The sequence below is a fragment of the Lissotriton vulgaris genome, chromosome 4_1, assembly GCF_964263255.1.
Source record: "Lissotriton vulgaris chromosome 4_1, aLisVul1.2, whole genome shotgun sequence".
Taxonomy (NCBI): domain Eukaryota; kingdom Metazoa; phylum Chordata; class Amphibia; order Caudata; family Salamandridae; genus Lissotriton; species Lissotriton vulgaris.
In genome coordinates this window covers 1,271,065,917-1,271,082,213 of record NC_141691.1, presented here as the reverse complement: position 1 = coordinate 1,271,082,213, position 16,297 = coordinate 1,271,065,917, and the positions used below count along the sequence as shown (strand labels likewise).

At 52.7% G+C, this 16,297-nt stretch overlaps 1 protein-coding gene across 30 annotated transcripts in view; it reads right to left on the bottom strand.

Moving 5' to 3' along the window:
- EPB41L3 (erythrocyte membrane protein band 4.1 like 3) overlaps positions 1 to 16,297 on the bottom strand; it is an 878,261-nt gene that overhangs the window by 29,969 nt on the left and 831,995 nt on the right. For 23 of the 30 annotated variants that reach the window (XM_086965494.1, XM_086965496.1, XM_086965495.1 and 20 more), the window contains 2 exons: positions 16,003 to 16,134; positions 14,388 to 14,486 (listed from right to left, as the gene is read on the bottom strand). In XM_086965494.1, the coding sequence (XP_086821620.1) occupies positions 14,388 to 14,486; positions 16,003 to 16,134 (231 nt within the window). The remainder of the gene's footprint in view (positions 1 to 14,387; positions 14,487 to 16,002; positions 16,135 to 16,297) is intronic. The other 7 variants (XM_086965493.1, XM_086965478.1, XM_086965484.1 and 4 more) reach the window with 1 other exon arrangement.

Genomic DNA, 16,297 nt, shown 5'->3' with positions numbered 1-16,297 from the left:
ACACAGCTTCACCGAGGCACCCACCGCACAGCTCCACCAATGCACCCACCGCACAGCTCCACTAATGCACCCACCACACAGCTCCACCGATGCACCCACCACACAGCTCCACCTACACAGCTCCACCGATGCACCCACCACACAGCTCCACCGATGCACCCACCACACAGCTCCACCGATGCAGCCACCACACAGCTCCACCGATGCAGCCACCACACAGCTCCACCGATGCAGCCACCACACAGCTCCACCGATACACCCACCACACAGCTCCACCTACACAGCTCCACCGATGCACCCACCACACAGCTCCACCGATGCACCCACCACACAGCTCCACCGATGCAGCCACCACACAGCTCCACCGATGCAGCCACCACACAGCTCCACTGATGCAGCCACCACACAGCTCCACCGATGCACCCACCACACAGCTCCACCGACACAGCTCCACCGATGCACCCACCACACAGCTCCACCTACACAGCTCCACCGATGCACCCACCACACAGCTCCACCAAGGCACCCACCACACTGCTCCACCGATGCACCCACCACACTGCTCCACCGATGCACCCACCACACAGCTCCACCTACAGAGCTCCACCGATGCAGCCACCACACAGCTCCACCGATGCAGCCACCACACAGCTCCACCGATACACCCACCACACAGCTCCACCGATGCAGCCACCACACAGCTCCACCGATGCACCCACCACACTGCTCAACTGACACAGCTCCACCGATGCACCCACCACACAGCTCCACCTACACAGCTCCACCGATGCACCCACCACACAGCTCCACCGAGGCACCCACCACACTGCTCCACCGATGCACCCACCACACTACTCCACCGATGCACCCACCACACAGATCCATCGATGCACCCACCACACAGCTCCACCGATGTACCCACCACACAGCTCCACCGAGGCACCCACCATACAGCTCCACCGAGGCACCCACCACACAGCTCCACCGATGCACCCACCACACAGCTCCACCGATGCACCCACCACACAGCTCCACCGAGGCACCCACCACACAGCTCCAAAGATGCACCCACCACACAGCTCCACCGAAGCACACACCACACAGCTCCACCGATGCACCAACCACACAGCTCCACCGATGCACCCACCACACAACTCCACCGATGCACCCACCACACAGCTCCACCGAGGGACCCACCACACAGCTCCACCGATGCACCCACCACACAGCTCCACCGATGCACCCAGCACACATCTTTACCGATGCACCCACCACACAGCTCCAGCGGTGCAGCCACCACACAGCTCCACCGACACAGCTCTACCAATGCACCCACCACACAGCTCCACCGATGCACCCACCACACAGCTCCACCGATGCACCCACCACACAGCTCCACTGATGCACCCACCACACAGCTCCACTGAGGCACCCACCATACAGCTCCACCGATGCACCCACCACACAGCTCCACTGATGCAGCCACCACACAGCTCCACAGATGCAGCCACCTACACAGCTCCACAGATGCCCCCACAACACAGCTCCACCGAGGCACCCACCACACAGCTCCACCGATGCACCCACCACACAGCTCCACCGATGCACCCACCACACAGCTCCACCGATGCACCCACCACACAGCTCCACCGATGCACCCACCACACTGCTCCACCGATGCACCCACCACACTGCTCCACCGATGCACCCACCACACAGCTCCACCGATGCACCCACCACACAGCTCCACCTACACAGCTCCACCGATGCACCCACCACACAGCTCCACCGATGCACCCACCATACAGCTCCACCGATGCACCCATCACACAGCTCCACCGATGCACCCACCACACAGCCCCACCGATGCACCCACCACACAGCTCCACCGATGCACCCACCACACAGCTCCACCTACACAGCTCCACCAATGCACCCACCACACAGTTCCACCGATGCACCCACCACACAGCTCCACCAATGCACCGACCACACAGCTCCACCGATGCACCCACCACACAGATCCACCGATGCACCCACCACACAGCTCCACCAATGCACCCACCACACAGCTCCACCGATGTAGCCACCACACAGCTCCACCGATGCAGCCACCACACAGCTCCACCGATGCAGCCACCACACAGCTCCACCGATGCAGCCACCACACAGCTCCACCGATGCAGCCACCACACAGCTCCACCGATGCAGCCACCACACAGCTTCACTGATGCACCCACCACACAGCTTCACTGATGCACCCACCACACAGCTCCACCGACACAGCTCCACCGATGCACCCACCACACAGCTCCACCTACACAGCTCCACCAAGGCACCCACCACACAGCTCCACAGATGCACCCACCACACAGCTCCACAGAAGCACCCACCACACAGCTCCACAGAAGCACCCACCACACAGCTCCGCGGATGCACCCACCACACAGCTCCGCCGAGGCACCCACCACACAGCTCCGCCGAGGCACTCACCACACAGCTCCACCGAGGCACCCACCGCACAGCTCCACCAATGCACCCACTGCACAGCTCCACTAATGCACCCACCACACAGCTCCACCGATGCACCCACCACACAGCTCCACCTACACAGCTCCACCGATGCACCCACCACACAGCTCCACCGATGCAGCCACCACACAGCTCCACCGATGCAGCCACCACACAGCTCCACCGATGCAGCCACCACACAGCTCCACCGATGCAGCCACCACACAGCTCATCCGATGCAGCCACCACACAGCTCCACCGATGCACCCACCACACAGCTCCACCGACACAGCTCCACCGATGCACCCACCACACAGCTCCACCTACACAGCTCCGCCGATGCACCCACCACACAGCTCCACCAAGGCACCCACCACACTGCTCCACCGATGCACCCACCACACTGCTCCACCGATGCACCCACCACACAGCTCCACCTACAGAGCTCCACCGATGCAGCCACCACACAGCTCCACCGATGCAGCCACCACACAGCTCCACCGATACACCCACCACACAGCTCCACCGATGCAGCCACCACACAGCTCCACCGATGCACCCACCACACTGCTCAACTGACACAGCTCCACCGATGCACCCACCACACAGCTCCACCTACACAGCTCCACCGATGCACCCACCACACAGCTCCACCGAGGCACCCACCACACTGCTCCACCGATGCACCCACCACACTACTCCACCGATGCACCCACCACACAGATCCATCGATGCACCCACCACACAGCTCCACCGATGTACCCACCACACAGCTCCACCGAGGCACCCACCATACAGCTCCACCGAGGCACCCACCACACAGCTCCACCGATGCACCCACCACACAGCTCCACCGATGCACCCACCACACAGCTCCACCGAGGCACCCACCACACAGCTCCAAAGATGCACCCACCACACAGCTCCACCGAAGCACACACCACACAGCTCCACCGATGCACCAACCACACAGCTCCACCGATGCACCCACCACACAACTCCACCGATGCACCCACCACACAGCTCCACCGAGGGACCCACCACACAGCTCCACCGATGCACCCACCACACAGCTCCACCGATGCACCCAGCACACATCTTCACCGATGCACCCACCACACAGCTCCAGCGGTGCAGCCACCACACAGCTCCACCGACACAGCTCTACCAATGCACCCACCACACAGCTCCACCGATGCACCCACCACACAGCTCCACCGATGCACCCACCACACAGCTCCACTGATGCACCCACCACACAGCTCCACTGAGGCACCCACCATACAGCTCCACCGATGCACCCACCACACAGCTCCACTGATGCAGCCACCACACAGCTCCACAGATGCAGCCACCTACACAGCTCCACAGATGCCCCCACAACACAGCTCCACCGAGGCACCCACCACACAGCTCCACCGATGCACCCACCACACAGCTCCACAGATGCACCCACCACACAGCTCCACCGATGCACCCACCACACAGCTCCACCGATGCACCCACCACACTGCTCCACCGATGCACCCACCACACTGCTCCACCGATGCACCCACCACACAGCTCCACCGATGCACCCACCACACAGCTCCACCTACACAGCTCCACCGATGCACCCACCACACAGCTCCACCGATGCACCCACCATACAGCTCCACCGATGCACCCATCACACAGCTCCACCGATGCACCCACCACACAGCCCCACCGATGCACCCACCACACAGCTCCACCTACACAGCTCCACCAATGCACCCACCACACAGTTCCACCAATGCACCCACCACACAGCTCCACCAATGCACCGACCACACAGCTCCACCGATGCACCCACCACACAGATCCACCGATGCACCCACCACACAGCTCCACCAATGCACCCACCACACAGCTCCACCGATGCAGCCACCACACAGCTCCACCGATGCAGCCACCACACAGCTCCACCGATGCAGCCACCACACAGCTCCACCGATGCACCCACCACACAGCTCCACCGACACAGCTCCACCGATGCACCCACCACACAGCTCCACCTACACAGCTCCGCCGATGCACCCACCACACAGCTCCACCAAGGCACCCACCACACTGCTCCACCGATGCACCCACCACACTGCTCCACCGATGCACCCACCACACAGCTCCACCTACAGAGCTCCACTGATGCAGCCACCACACAGCTCCATCGATGCAGCCACCACACAGCTCCACCGATACACCCACCACACAGCTCCACCGATGCAGCCACCACACAGCTCCACCGATGCACCCACGACACTGCTCAACTGACACAGCTCCACCGATGCACCCACCACACAGCTCCACCTACACAGCTCCACCGATGCACCCACCACACAGCTCCACCGAGGCACCCACACAGCTTCACCGAGGCACCCACCGCACAGCTCCACCAATGCACCCACCGCACAGCTCCACTAATGCACCCACCACACAGCTCCACCGATGCACCCACCACACAGCTCCACCTACACAGCTCCACCGATGCACCCACCACACAGCTCCACCGATGCACCCACCACACAGCTCCACCGATGCAGCCACCACACAGCTCCACCGATGCAGCCACCACACAGCTCCACCGATGCAGCCACCACACAGCTCCACCGATACACCCACCACACAGCTCCAACGATGCAGCCACCACACAGCTCCACCGATGCAGCCACCACACAGCTCCATCGATGCACCCACCACACAGCTCCACCGACACAGCTCCACCGATGCACCCACCACACAGCTCCACCTACACAGCTCCACCGATGCACCCACCACACAGCTCCACCAAGGCACCCACCACACTGCTCCACCGATGCACCCACCACACTGCTCCACGATGCACCCACCACACAGCTCCACCTACAGAGCTCCACCGATGCAGCCACCACACAGCTCCACCGATGCAGCCACCACACAGCTCCACCGATACACCCACCACACAGCTCCACCGATGCAGCCACCACACAGCTCCACCGATGCACCCACCACACTGCTCAACTGACACAGCTCCACCGATGCACCCACCACACAGCTCCACCTACACAGCTCCACCGATGCACCCACCACACAGCTCCACCGAGGCACCCACCACACTGCTCCACCGATGCACCCACCACACTACTCCACCGATGCACCCACCACACAGATCCATCGATGCACCCACCACACAGCTCCACCGATGTACCCACCACACAGCTCCACCGAGGCACCCACCATACAGCTCCACCGAGGCACCCACCACACAGCTCCACCGATGCACCCACCACACAGCTCCACCGATGCACCCACCACACAGCTCCACCGAGGCACCCACCACACAGCTCCAAAGATGCACCCACCACACAGCTCCACCGAAGCACACACCACACAGCTCCACCGATGCACCAACCACACAGCTCCACCGATGCACCCACCACACAACTCCACCGATGCACCCACCACACAGCTCCACCGAGGGACCCACCACACAGCTCCACCGATGCACCCACCACACAGCTCCACCGATGCACCCAGCACACATCTTCACCGATGCACCCACCACACAGCTCCAGCGGTGCAGCCACCACACAGCTCCACCGACACAGCTCTACCAATGCACCCACCACACAGCTCCACCGATGCACCCACCACACAGCTCCACCGATGCACCCACCACACAGCTCCACTGATGCACCCACCACACAGCTCCACTGAGGCACCCACCATACAGCTCCACCGATGCACCCACCACACAGCTCCACTGATGCAGCCACCACACAGCTCCACAGATGCAGCCACCTACACAGCTCCACAGATGCCCCCACAACACAGCTCCACCGAGGCACCCACCACACAGCTCCACCGATGCACCCACCACACAGCTCCACAGATGCACCCACCACACAGCTCCACCGATGCACCCACCACACAGCTCCACCGATGCACCCACCACACTGCTCCACCGATGCACCCACCACACTGCTCCACCGATGCACCCACCACACAGCTCCACCGATGCACCCACCACACAGCTCCACCTACACAGCTCCACCGATGCACCCACCACACAGCTCCACCGATGCACCCACCATACAGCTCCACCGATGCACCCATCACACAGCTCCACCGATGCACCCACCACACAGCCCCACCGATGCACCCACCACACAGCTCCACCTACACAGCTCCACCAATGCACCCACCACACAGTTCCACCAATGCACCCACCACACAGCTCCACCAATGCACCGACCACACAGCTCCACCGATGCACCCACCACACAGATCCACCGATGCACCCACCACACAGCTCCACCAATGCACCCACCACACAGCTCCACCGATGTAGCCACCACACAGCTCCACCGATGCAGCCACCACACAGCTCCACCGATGCAGCCACCACACAGCTCCACCGATGCAGCCACCACACAGCTCCACCGATGCAGCCACCACACAGCTCCACCGATGCAGCCACCACACAGCTTCACTGATGCACCCACCACACAGCTTCACTGATGCACCCACCACACAGCTCCACCGACACAGCTCCACCGATGCACCCACCACACAGCTCCACCTACACAGCTCCACCAAGGCACCCACCACACAGCTCCACAGATGCACCCACCACACAGCTCCACAGAAGCACCCACCACACAGCTCCACAGAAGCACCCACCACACAGCTCCGCGGATGCACCCACCACACAGCTCCGCCGAGGCACCCACCACACAGCTCCGCCGAGGCACTCACCACACAGCTCCACCGAGGCACCCACCGCACAGCTCCACCAATGCACCCACTGCACAGCTCCACTAATGCACCCACCACACAGCTCCACCGATGCACCCACCACACAGCTCCACCTACACAGCTCCACCGATGCACCCACCACACAGCTCCACCGATGCACCCACTACACAGCTCCACCGATGCAGCCACCACACAGCTCCACCGATGCAGCCACCACACAGCTCCACCGATGCAGCCACCACACAGCTCCACCGATACACCCACCACACAGCTCCACCGATGCAGCCACCACACAGCTCCACCGATGCAGCCACCACACAGCTCCACCGATGCACCCACCACACAGCTCCACCGACACAGCTCCACCGATGCACCCACCACACAGCTCCAACTACACAGCTCCGCCGATGCACCCACCACACAGCTCCACCAAGGCACCCACCACACTGCTCCACCGATGCACCCACCACACTGCTCCACCGATGCACCCACCACACAGCTCCACCTACAGAGCTCCACCGATGCAGCCACCACACAGCTCCACCGATGCAGCCACCACACAGCTCCACCGATACACCCACCACACAGCTCCACCGATGCAGCCACCACACAGCTCCACCGATGCACCCACCACACTGCTCAACTGACACAGCTCCACCGATGCACCCACCACACAGCTCCACCTACACAGCTCCACCGATGCACCCACCACACAGCTCCACCGAGGCACCCACCACACAGCTTCACCGAGGCACCCACCGCACAGCTCCACCAATGCACCCACCGCACAGCTCCACTAATGCACCCACCACACAGCTCCACCGATGCACCCACCACACAGCTCCACCTACACAGCTCCACCGATGCACCCACCACACAGCTCCACCGATGCACCCACCACACAGCTCCACCGATGCAGCCACCACACAGCTCCACCGATGCTGCCACCACACAGCTCCACCGATGCAGCCACCACACAGCTCCACCGATACACCCACCACACAGCTCCACCGATGCAGCCACCACACAGCTCCACCGATGCAGCCACCACACAGCTCCACCGATGCACCCACCACACAGCTCCACCTACACAGCTCCACCGATGCACCCACCACACAGTTCCACCGATGCACCCACCACACAGCTCCACCAATGCACCCACCACACAGCTCCACCGATGCACCCACCACACAGATCCACCGATGCACCCACCACACAGCTCCACCAATGCACCCACCACACAGCTCCACCGATGCAGCCACCACACAGCTCCACCGATGCAGCCACCACACAGCTCCACCGATGCAGCCACCACACAGCTCCACCGATGCAGCCACCACACAGCTCCACCGATGCAGCCACCACACAGCTCCACCGATGCAGCCACCACACAGCTCCACCGACACAGCTCCACCGATGCACCCACCACACAGCTCCACCTACACAGCTCCACCAAGGCACCCACCACACAGCTCCACAGATGCACCCACCACACAGCTCCACAGAAGCACCCACCACACAGCTCCACAGAAGCACCCACCACACAGCTCCGCAGATGCACCCACCACACAGCTCCGCCGAGGCACCCACCACACAGCTCCGCCGAGGCACTCACCACACAGCTCCGCCGAGGCACCCACCACACAGCTCCACCGATGCACCCACCACACAGCTCCACCGATGCACCAACTAAGCTCCACCGATGCACCCACCACACAGCTCCACCAATGCACCCACTAAGCTCCACCGATGCACCCACCACACAGCTCCACCGATGCACCCACCACACAGCTCCACTGATGCACCCACCACCCAGCTCCACTGATGCACCCGCCACCCAGCTCCACCGAGGCACCCACCACACAGCTCCACTGAGGCACCCACCACACAGCTCCACCGATGCACCCACCACACAGCTCCGCCGAGGCACCCACAACACAGCTCCACCGATGCTCCAACTAAGCTCCACCAATGCACCCACCAAACAGCTCCACCGATGCACACACCACTCAGCGCAACCACAGCATCACTCAGCGCAACCACAGCATCACTCAGCACCACCACAGCATCACTCAGCGCAACCACAGCATCACTGGTTCAAATATGTTCTTTCAATGTTTCAAGCTGTTTTCAAGCTTTCACGCTTTATTACAAATCACAAAAAGATGTTAATATTGCACTTCTGTTCTTGGATTTCGTCACAATAAAAAACACTGAACATAATCTTCACAAATGTTATTTACAAAAGTTTAAGCTATTGCCATTACAAATTAAATAAATTATTTAAGTATTAATTATTAAAAAAAAATTAAAAGCCATTGTTATTTGTAATATCAATACATCTAAGTCACGTAAATACAAAACATGTTGCATTAAAAATGCTTTAGGTGTCACATTTGCGAAAGTTATAACTATTGGCATTGTAAGTGACAAAGCTATTAATTTAGCTACTAAAAAAACCACATAAATAAAAAAAATTCATTTATAACACCAATAGCTCAAACTTTCCTAATGCGAGCCCTATTGCATTTCCAATGCTTGTTGTTAATTGCTACCAGTATTACATCATGGCTTGCGTGGAAGCCTTTTGTCATCTATGTTGGTAAAGCTCTTTTTATATCACTACTGCTGCCTCGGCCCTGGGCATGTAAGTACAGTGTTATTTGACTGCTGTATAATTCTGTGAATTCTGTGAGCTCTATGTAACTGAGAAGTTGCGTTGCTTTATGAGCCAGCAAGATTATCTAGCGCTGCTGTCTACAGCCAGCAATGTGAAATGTGTACGTTTTATACATGCTGAACTTCCATATCTGGCCTGACTCATGTAGGACTGAGATTATTTCGGCAAGGGCTGGATGGAAAAGTAAAGTCACTAATATGCTGAAAACATTTTCCAAAAAGTATGTCCATGTGATATTCCAAAACCAGATTTTCGTGACTCCCTGGACTATGTATAGCCACTTAGCCAACTTTTAACCGACAATGTTTTGCAAAATCCACAGTTTTCCCACCACTGTTGCTAAATGTTGTTGCCAAAGGTGAGTCCTGAATGGGTGGGGGAGTACATCATGCCTGGCACTCAACAGGTTTGGAGTATTTCATTAATGCTTAGGCAACTTATGACAAACGTGACACACTTACCCTGTAGAATGAATCTTTTGACCAAAAACGAGGATGGATTTACACTCCCTGTCTAATTCAAGAGAGGTATTTCCTCTCACATTGTTTAACTTCACCAGTAGCCATTGTGTGCTTCTGAGATGTTGCTTGCTTTTCTGCCTGGGATTGCTATGCCTTGGATTTGAAACCAGGCAGGCAACACCAATGAATGTCACTGTGACACAGTAGGCCTTTGGTTGATAGATTGATGGGTCAAGGGTTTCCATCACTTGAGTTGGATGAAGTTCTGCAGGTGGAAACTCTGTGGTTTCCCTCCTCTAAAATGGGTGGCGGAACCACAAGGATGGCGGACAATCACAATTTCTAAAAGACTCCCTAAGCTTTTTAGATAAAATACAGCCATACCTTTATCACAAATATCTAATTTGGATTTGACTATTTGTGATTGCCTTGCACATCAGATCTGAGTGAAACCCACAACTCCCTCTCCAAGAATGTAACTATCAAATTAACTTTATAATCTGTAATACCCCCATAGCATCATATCTGGGTAGACCTTTGAAATACATTTTCTGTTAACAAAGTTAATCGTGTCATTCTACTAAAGCTCATTTGGATGGACCAGACAAATAATTCCTTGGGAATTAAGTAATTTGCTGTGTTCCTTGTTAAAATGCAATTGGACTTCAAAAACACCCGATATATTGTTCAATCGTGTGAAGGGGGATGGACTTAACAAATTTCATGGGAACTATGGGCCCGATGTAGGTAGGCATTTACCGATCGGTAACGGCCGAATTCGGCCGTTACCGACCGGTAAATGCCTTTTCCAATGTAGGGGGCATGTATTTACAGATTCTGTATTTTTACTGAATCTGTATTTACCGAATCGGTAAAATTACCGAATTGGTAAATACAGACTCGGTAAAAATACCGACTCTGTAAATGCAGATGTAGGTGGCGCTTTAAACAGTGCCACAGGCCCCTAAGAATTCGTTATTTACCATGTAATACTATTGCATGGTAAATAACGAATTCAGGTGTACATGCACATCTGTGCATGTACACCTGTGCCATGTGACACACAGACATGCCCTTAGGACATGTATGTGTGCCACATGGCACACAAGCCCGACATTGGGCTGCTACAGGGTGTCAAAGTGACACCCTGTTCCCCCTGGCAGAATTCGGTATTTACCGATTCGGTAATTACCGATTCGGTATTTGCCATTGATTCCTATAGGCTTCAAGCCCATAGGAATCAATGGCAAATACTGATTCGGTAAATACCGAATCTTACAGATTCGGTAATTGAAAAAGAAAAATTACCTACATCTGCCTACTTCCAATTTATCTACTCTTAAATACCGAATCGGTATGATTCGGTATTTAAGTGTAGGTAAATCGAGATTACCTACATCGGGCCCCCTGTATTTAACACTGTTCCTTGCAAAACTGTATCCTAGTAGGTCTCAAAAACACTGACTGGTACTTGAGAAACTCTCTGCATTCCTGTTGTAGCGTATCTAGCTACACCTCACAAATTATTTCCTGCAAACTGAATACTTCTATGCATTCCATATAAACCACATCTGGGTGGACCTCACAAATACATTCTTAATCTCTATGGAGGCAATGCACTAATACTGCCCAAGGAACTATCTTATTTCACTGTTTAAATTCGACATGGCATTGTGGTAAACTTTTAGTTAGTTTCCTGATAACTTAGTATTTATTTTCGTCCGTTTCAATACAATTTTTTGGTCAAGACCTTTACAGTTTTTGACTCTGCTGGAAACTTGCTAATCAGGCCTTAACCACGTCTTTTCTCTAAATGGACAACTGTTTTTATTACAAATCACCATAACTATCATTCTGTCAAAAAACTCTTTCATGCTGAACTCTTGCTCAGTTGTACAGAATGTAGACATGAGGAACACATGCTTCTCACTTCCAACTCAAAGGGTCACATTTTACATTGGAATTACATGTGCTCTGCAGCCAAGCAGAACACATTTCAATAGGTAGCAAATACCTCATCTAGAGTATGATGGCTGGTCTGCCAGCGAATCGAAGGGATCTACTTTGATGATCTGATCAAGACCCATTGTCATCCTTAGGGATTTTGGCTGCCTTGTGGAGATGTCTATGCCTTCAGCATAACAACGTTTGTGATAGTTTCACTGAAGGAACTGAAGTTATGCTGGGCATCTTGTTTAATATGCCAGCTCAGCTAAGTTTTCTGTTTAAAAAAAAAACCCAAAAAACGGGAGCTTCATTGAAAAACAATTAAAAGAAATGTCCCTGAAACACCAGGGGCCTCATTTATGAAAAGTGACGCATCGCTGCGTGAAAACAGCGATGCGTCACTTTTCATTGCACCCTCCTTGCGACACCAATGATGCGTCATATTTACATTATGACGCATCATTGTGCAAGGAGTTACAGATACGTCAGTATTTCTGACGTATCTGTAAGCGCAAAAGTGACGCATTGCTGGAGTGTGTCACAAAAGTGACGCAACTCCAGCGATGCGTCCTTTCCTGCGTCAGTCTTACGCCTGCTGTGAGGCAGGAGCAAGATTTTGACGCAACGGCCTCCTAGAAGTGACGCAGTGAAATCTCATAGATTTCACTGCGTCACTTCTACGACCCTTTCTTGCGTCAATACGCCCCCCTTGCATACATTATACCTGGCGCAGGTGTAATGTGGCGCAGGGGTTTACAAAGTGACGCATCTACCTAGATGCGTCACTTTGTAAATATGGCGCAACAAGGTGCATTTTTTACGCCACTGGTGCATCACAAAAAGTGACGCGCCGGCGGCGTAAAAGTGACGTAAGGGCTCATAAATTAGGCCCCAGGTGTCTTCTCCCAGATCATGGGGGTCATTTCTTTGGTGTCTTGTCTGTGATCGACAGAATTTGCCTGACAGTCAAAGCAGGAAAAATGTACGTCTGAACAGTCTTAAGTACATTTATCGACTGCCAAATAGCAGCTGGGACACTGGTGAAACGTTTCCAGTTCCGGAATACAATGCTACTCAGAAAACAACAATTAGAGTGCACAACGGCACTCCTATTTTTAAGCTGTGCAGAGGATTTTTGTTCTAACACTCAAGACAGAGATGGTCCTTTGGAAATATTAAGGAGCCTCTTCTGAGTATGTGGTAGCCTCCATTATGGATACATGGTTTTCTCTCCCCAATTTTTTGCCGTGAAAATGGACTGTTATAACAGAGTGTAAACTCCTCATTTCACTTTGGCAATTCCATAGGATCTTCCTCCAGACAGTATAATCCAACCACTGTCACGTTCCATTCCTAGAACAGCTCACAGAAGAGCAGAAAGTTATTTTCCGCAGATCTCCTCAGTGGCTGTCTACATATGCCCACTAACCACGGGCTCCACCACTAGGTTATTCAAGTGATAATAATTGTTCCCTTCCTTCCAGCTTGGCTGTCTGCACTATCATATTTTGTGGTGCCCTTGTGTCATGGTGAAAGAACGAATGCTACTGAAGTCGCTGTACTGGGAACATACTGGGTGGTACAGTGACACAGATGCCTTAAAAGGAAATCTTTTTTTAGCAGCAATTGATGTCCTGTCTTGCTGAATAGTGAGAATGAAAAGGAATCGTAGAGGAGGAAGGTGGAGGAATAAATATCTAACCTTCATCAAAATAATATATTTCATGTACAGTCCAAAAAAATGTATTCTTTTTCATGGCTTAAAAGAATTGAAAACAAACAATGAGATGCTTAGAGAAACCAATTAGCAGTTTATGTCCACACCTCGAAATTCAATGTAAGCTCTAGGGCCTACTCTTTGTGGCACTGATTTTAACTATGATTTCCAGCAGATAATTTTCATCTAGCTAACTCCGTACGACCGGTATGTCCTTTTCAGCTGATCAGATATATGATATTTTCTTCTTGAAAGTTGTGTGTATTTAAACATACAGGTCCACTGACATCAACCTCAGTAATACAGGACAACTTACTTTGGTGATATGTGTGGTAGTTGTGGTGCTGCTTGTTTCGGACGTGATGGTCTGCGCACTCATAAGGATCCCAGGATCTGTGTCAGCATTAGGATCCACCTTAAGAAAGAGAGCAAAGTGTATGTTTAAGTTTTAAACAACAGGTGAGGCTTCATAATACATTCCCTGTCAAAGAGAGGATGGAGTAGGCATCCTGAGCTATCTTGACCTGACTACATAATTTCTATTCTAACTTTTACCCCCTACTTGAAAATACACACACTGACAAACGGAAGTATCAGTCGCTTCAGTATAGAATAAACTTGGTATATAAATGCATTTCTGCATAGAATGAGTATCCGTTAAAGTATCTGTTCAAGAAATGGCATCCAATGCTATGTTAAAAACATAATTAAAACTTTAAATTAAAAAAAAAAGTATCACTTTGGTATGAACTGGCTCCTGACACTGATATTTAAAGTAGCCTAGACACTTGTCTTCACTTCCTATGTGTAGGATGGAGAGTTACCGCTCTAACAAACAGACGGTTTTTCACTGAAAATATAATGTTTCACAAAATTGCTTACTTTGTGATGTCAAACAGTAATCTCAAATTCGTGGTTCCCTTACACACTATAATTTAAAGAAACACTGTTTTATGGTTAAATTCGTGTTTAATTTTAAGTGTGTACCTGGCTGGCTATGGCTAAAATGTCAATATAAATTCAGAATATGGGAGGAAACCATCCATGCATGCCACACAGAGCCCTCGTGAGCATCCCTCTCCCCTCTACAACAGCTATGGACTTACTCTTACACACATTCCTCCTATTCATCTACTGACTCTCTGCACCAGGACAACCGTCTAGAAATATGTGATTATAGTTTAAATTAGGAATTATATATTTGTTGGTGTCATGATTACACCACAGGCAATGCAATACTCAATGACTGGAGGTCACCAAATAAATGCCATTTTTATTGCAGCCGGATTTTCATGGACTGTTATGTTCATATTAAATAATTTCAAATTTTGAGACTTAAAAACGTTGAGGGCGCACTGGTATTGGATTTAAAACACCTTCCCTGCTGTTGCGACAACTGGAGTAGGAATAGTATTCCTAAGACCAGCGCGCCCCCTACTGCAAGTCGTTGTAATGACTTATGATGTAATGGTATTGCGTACTAACAACGCTGTCGTTGTAATCGCATGCGTTGTAAGGAGCTATATTCTGGAAGGCCATTTGCACAGGTTGACTGGTCGCCTTCCAGTTGCCTGTTGCTGTATTTTGGTGTTAAACAGGTATTAATGAAGTGAAACTTTTGCCAAGACCATGTTAAAATGCACACAAATGATGGTATCACAAGCTGTGCTGCATGAAGCCACATATTATGCCCTTTCTTGCCACATAATTGCTTAAAATCTTTTGCATAATTTGGTCCTCCTCGACTGCATAATTCCAGTGGCCCTGCCTAATAATTTACTTTTAGAAAGTCCTACTGCTTTTTGCGTTCGTATATTACTTACCTTTGTATGCACTACAAATGTAGTTTACAGCATACTGTCTCAAGTTATTAACCACTGGGATGGACTGGCCAGGCGTATATAGAGAAACCCCTTTCAAAATATATTTACCTCTGCTGACTCATAAGTAATGGTTTTCGTTTCCGTGTGTACTACCGGGACTTCCTTGGTAGAAATATCATGTCTCTCGTCTTGAGACATGCCACCAAAACTCACAGTTGCAATCTTCACAACTGGCGACTGCTTCAAAGGGAGAAATAACAACAATGTTATAATTTTCAAATTTCACAGTCATTTGTGAACACAAACATAGCAACTTCATTCATTCATAATCATTATTTCGGCACAGTTTGAGCCATAAAAGATATGCAATTTGACAATACATGATAAAGTTAACTAGCTCCTG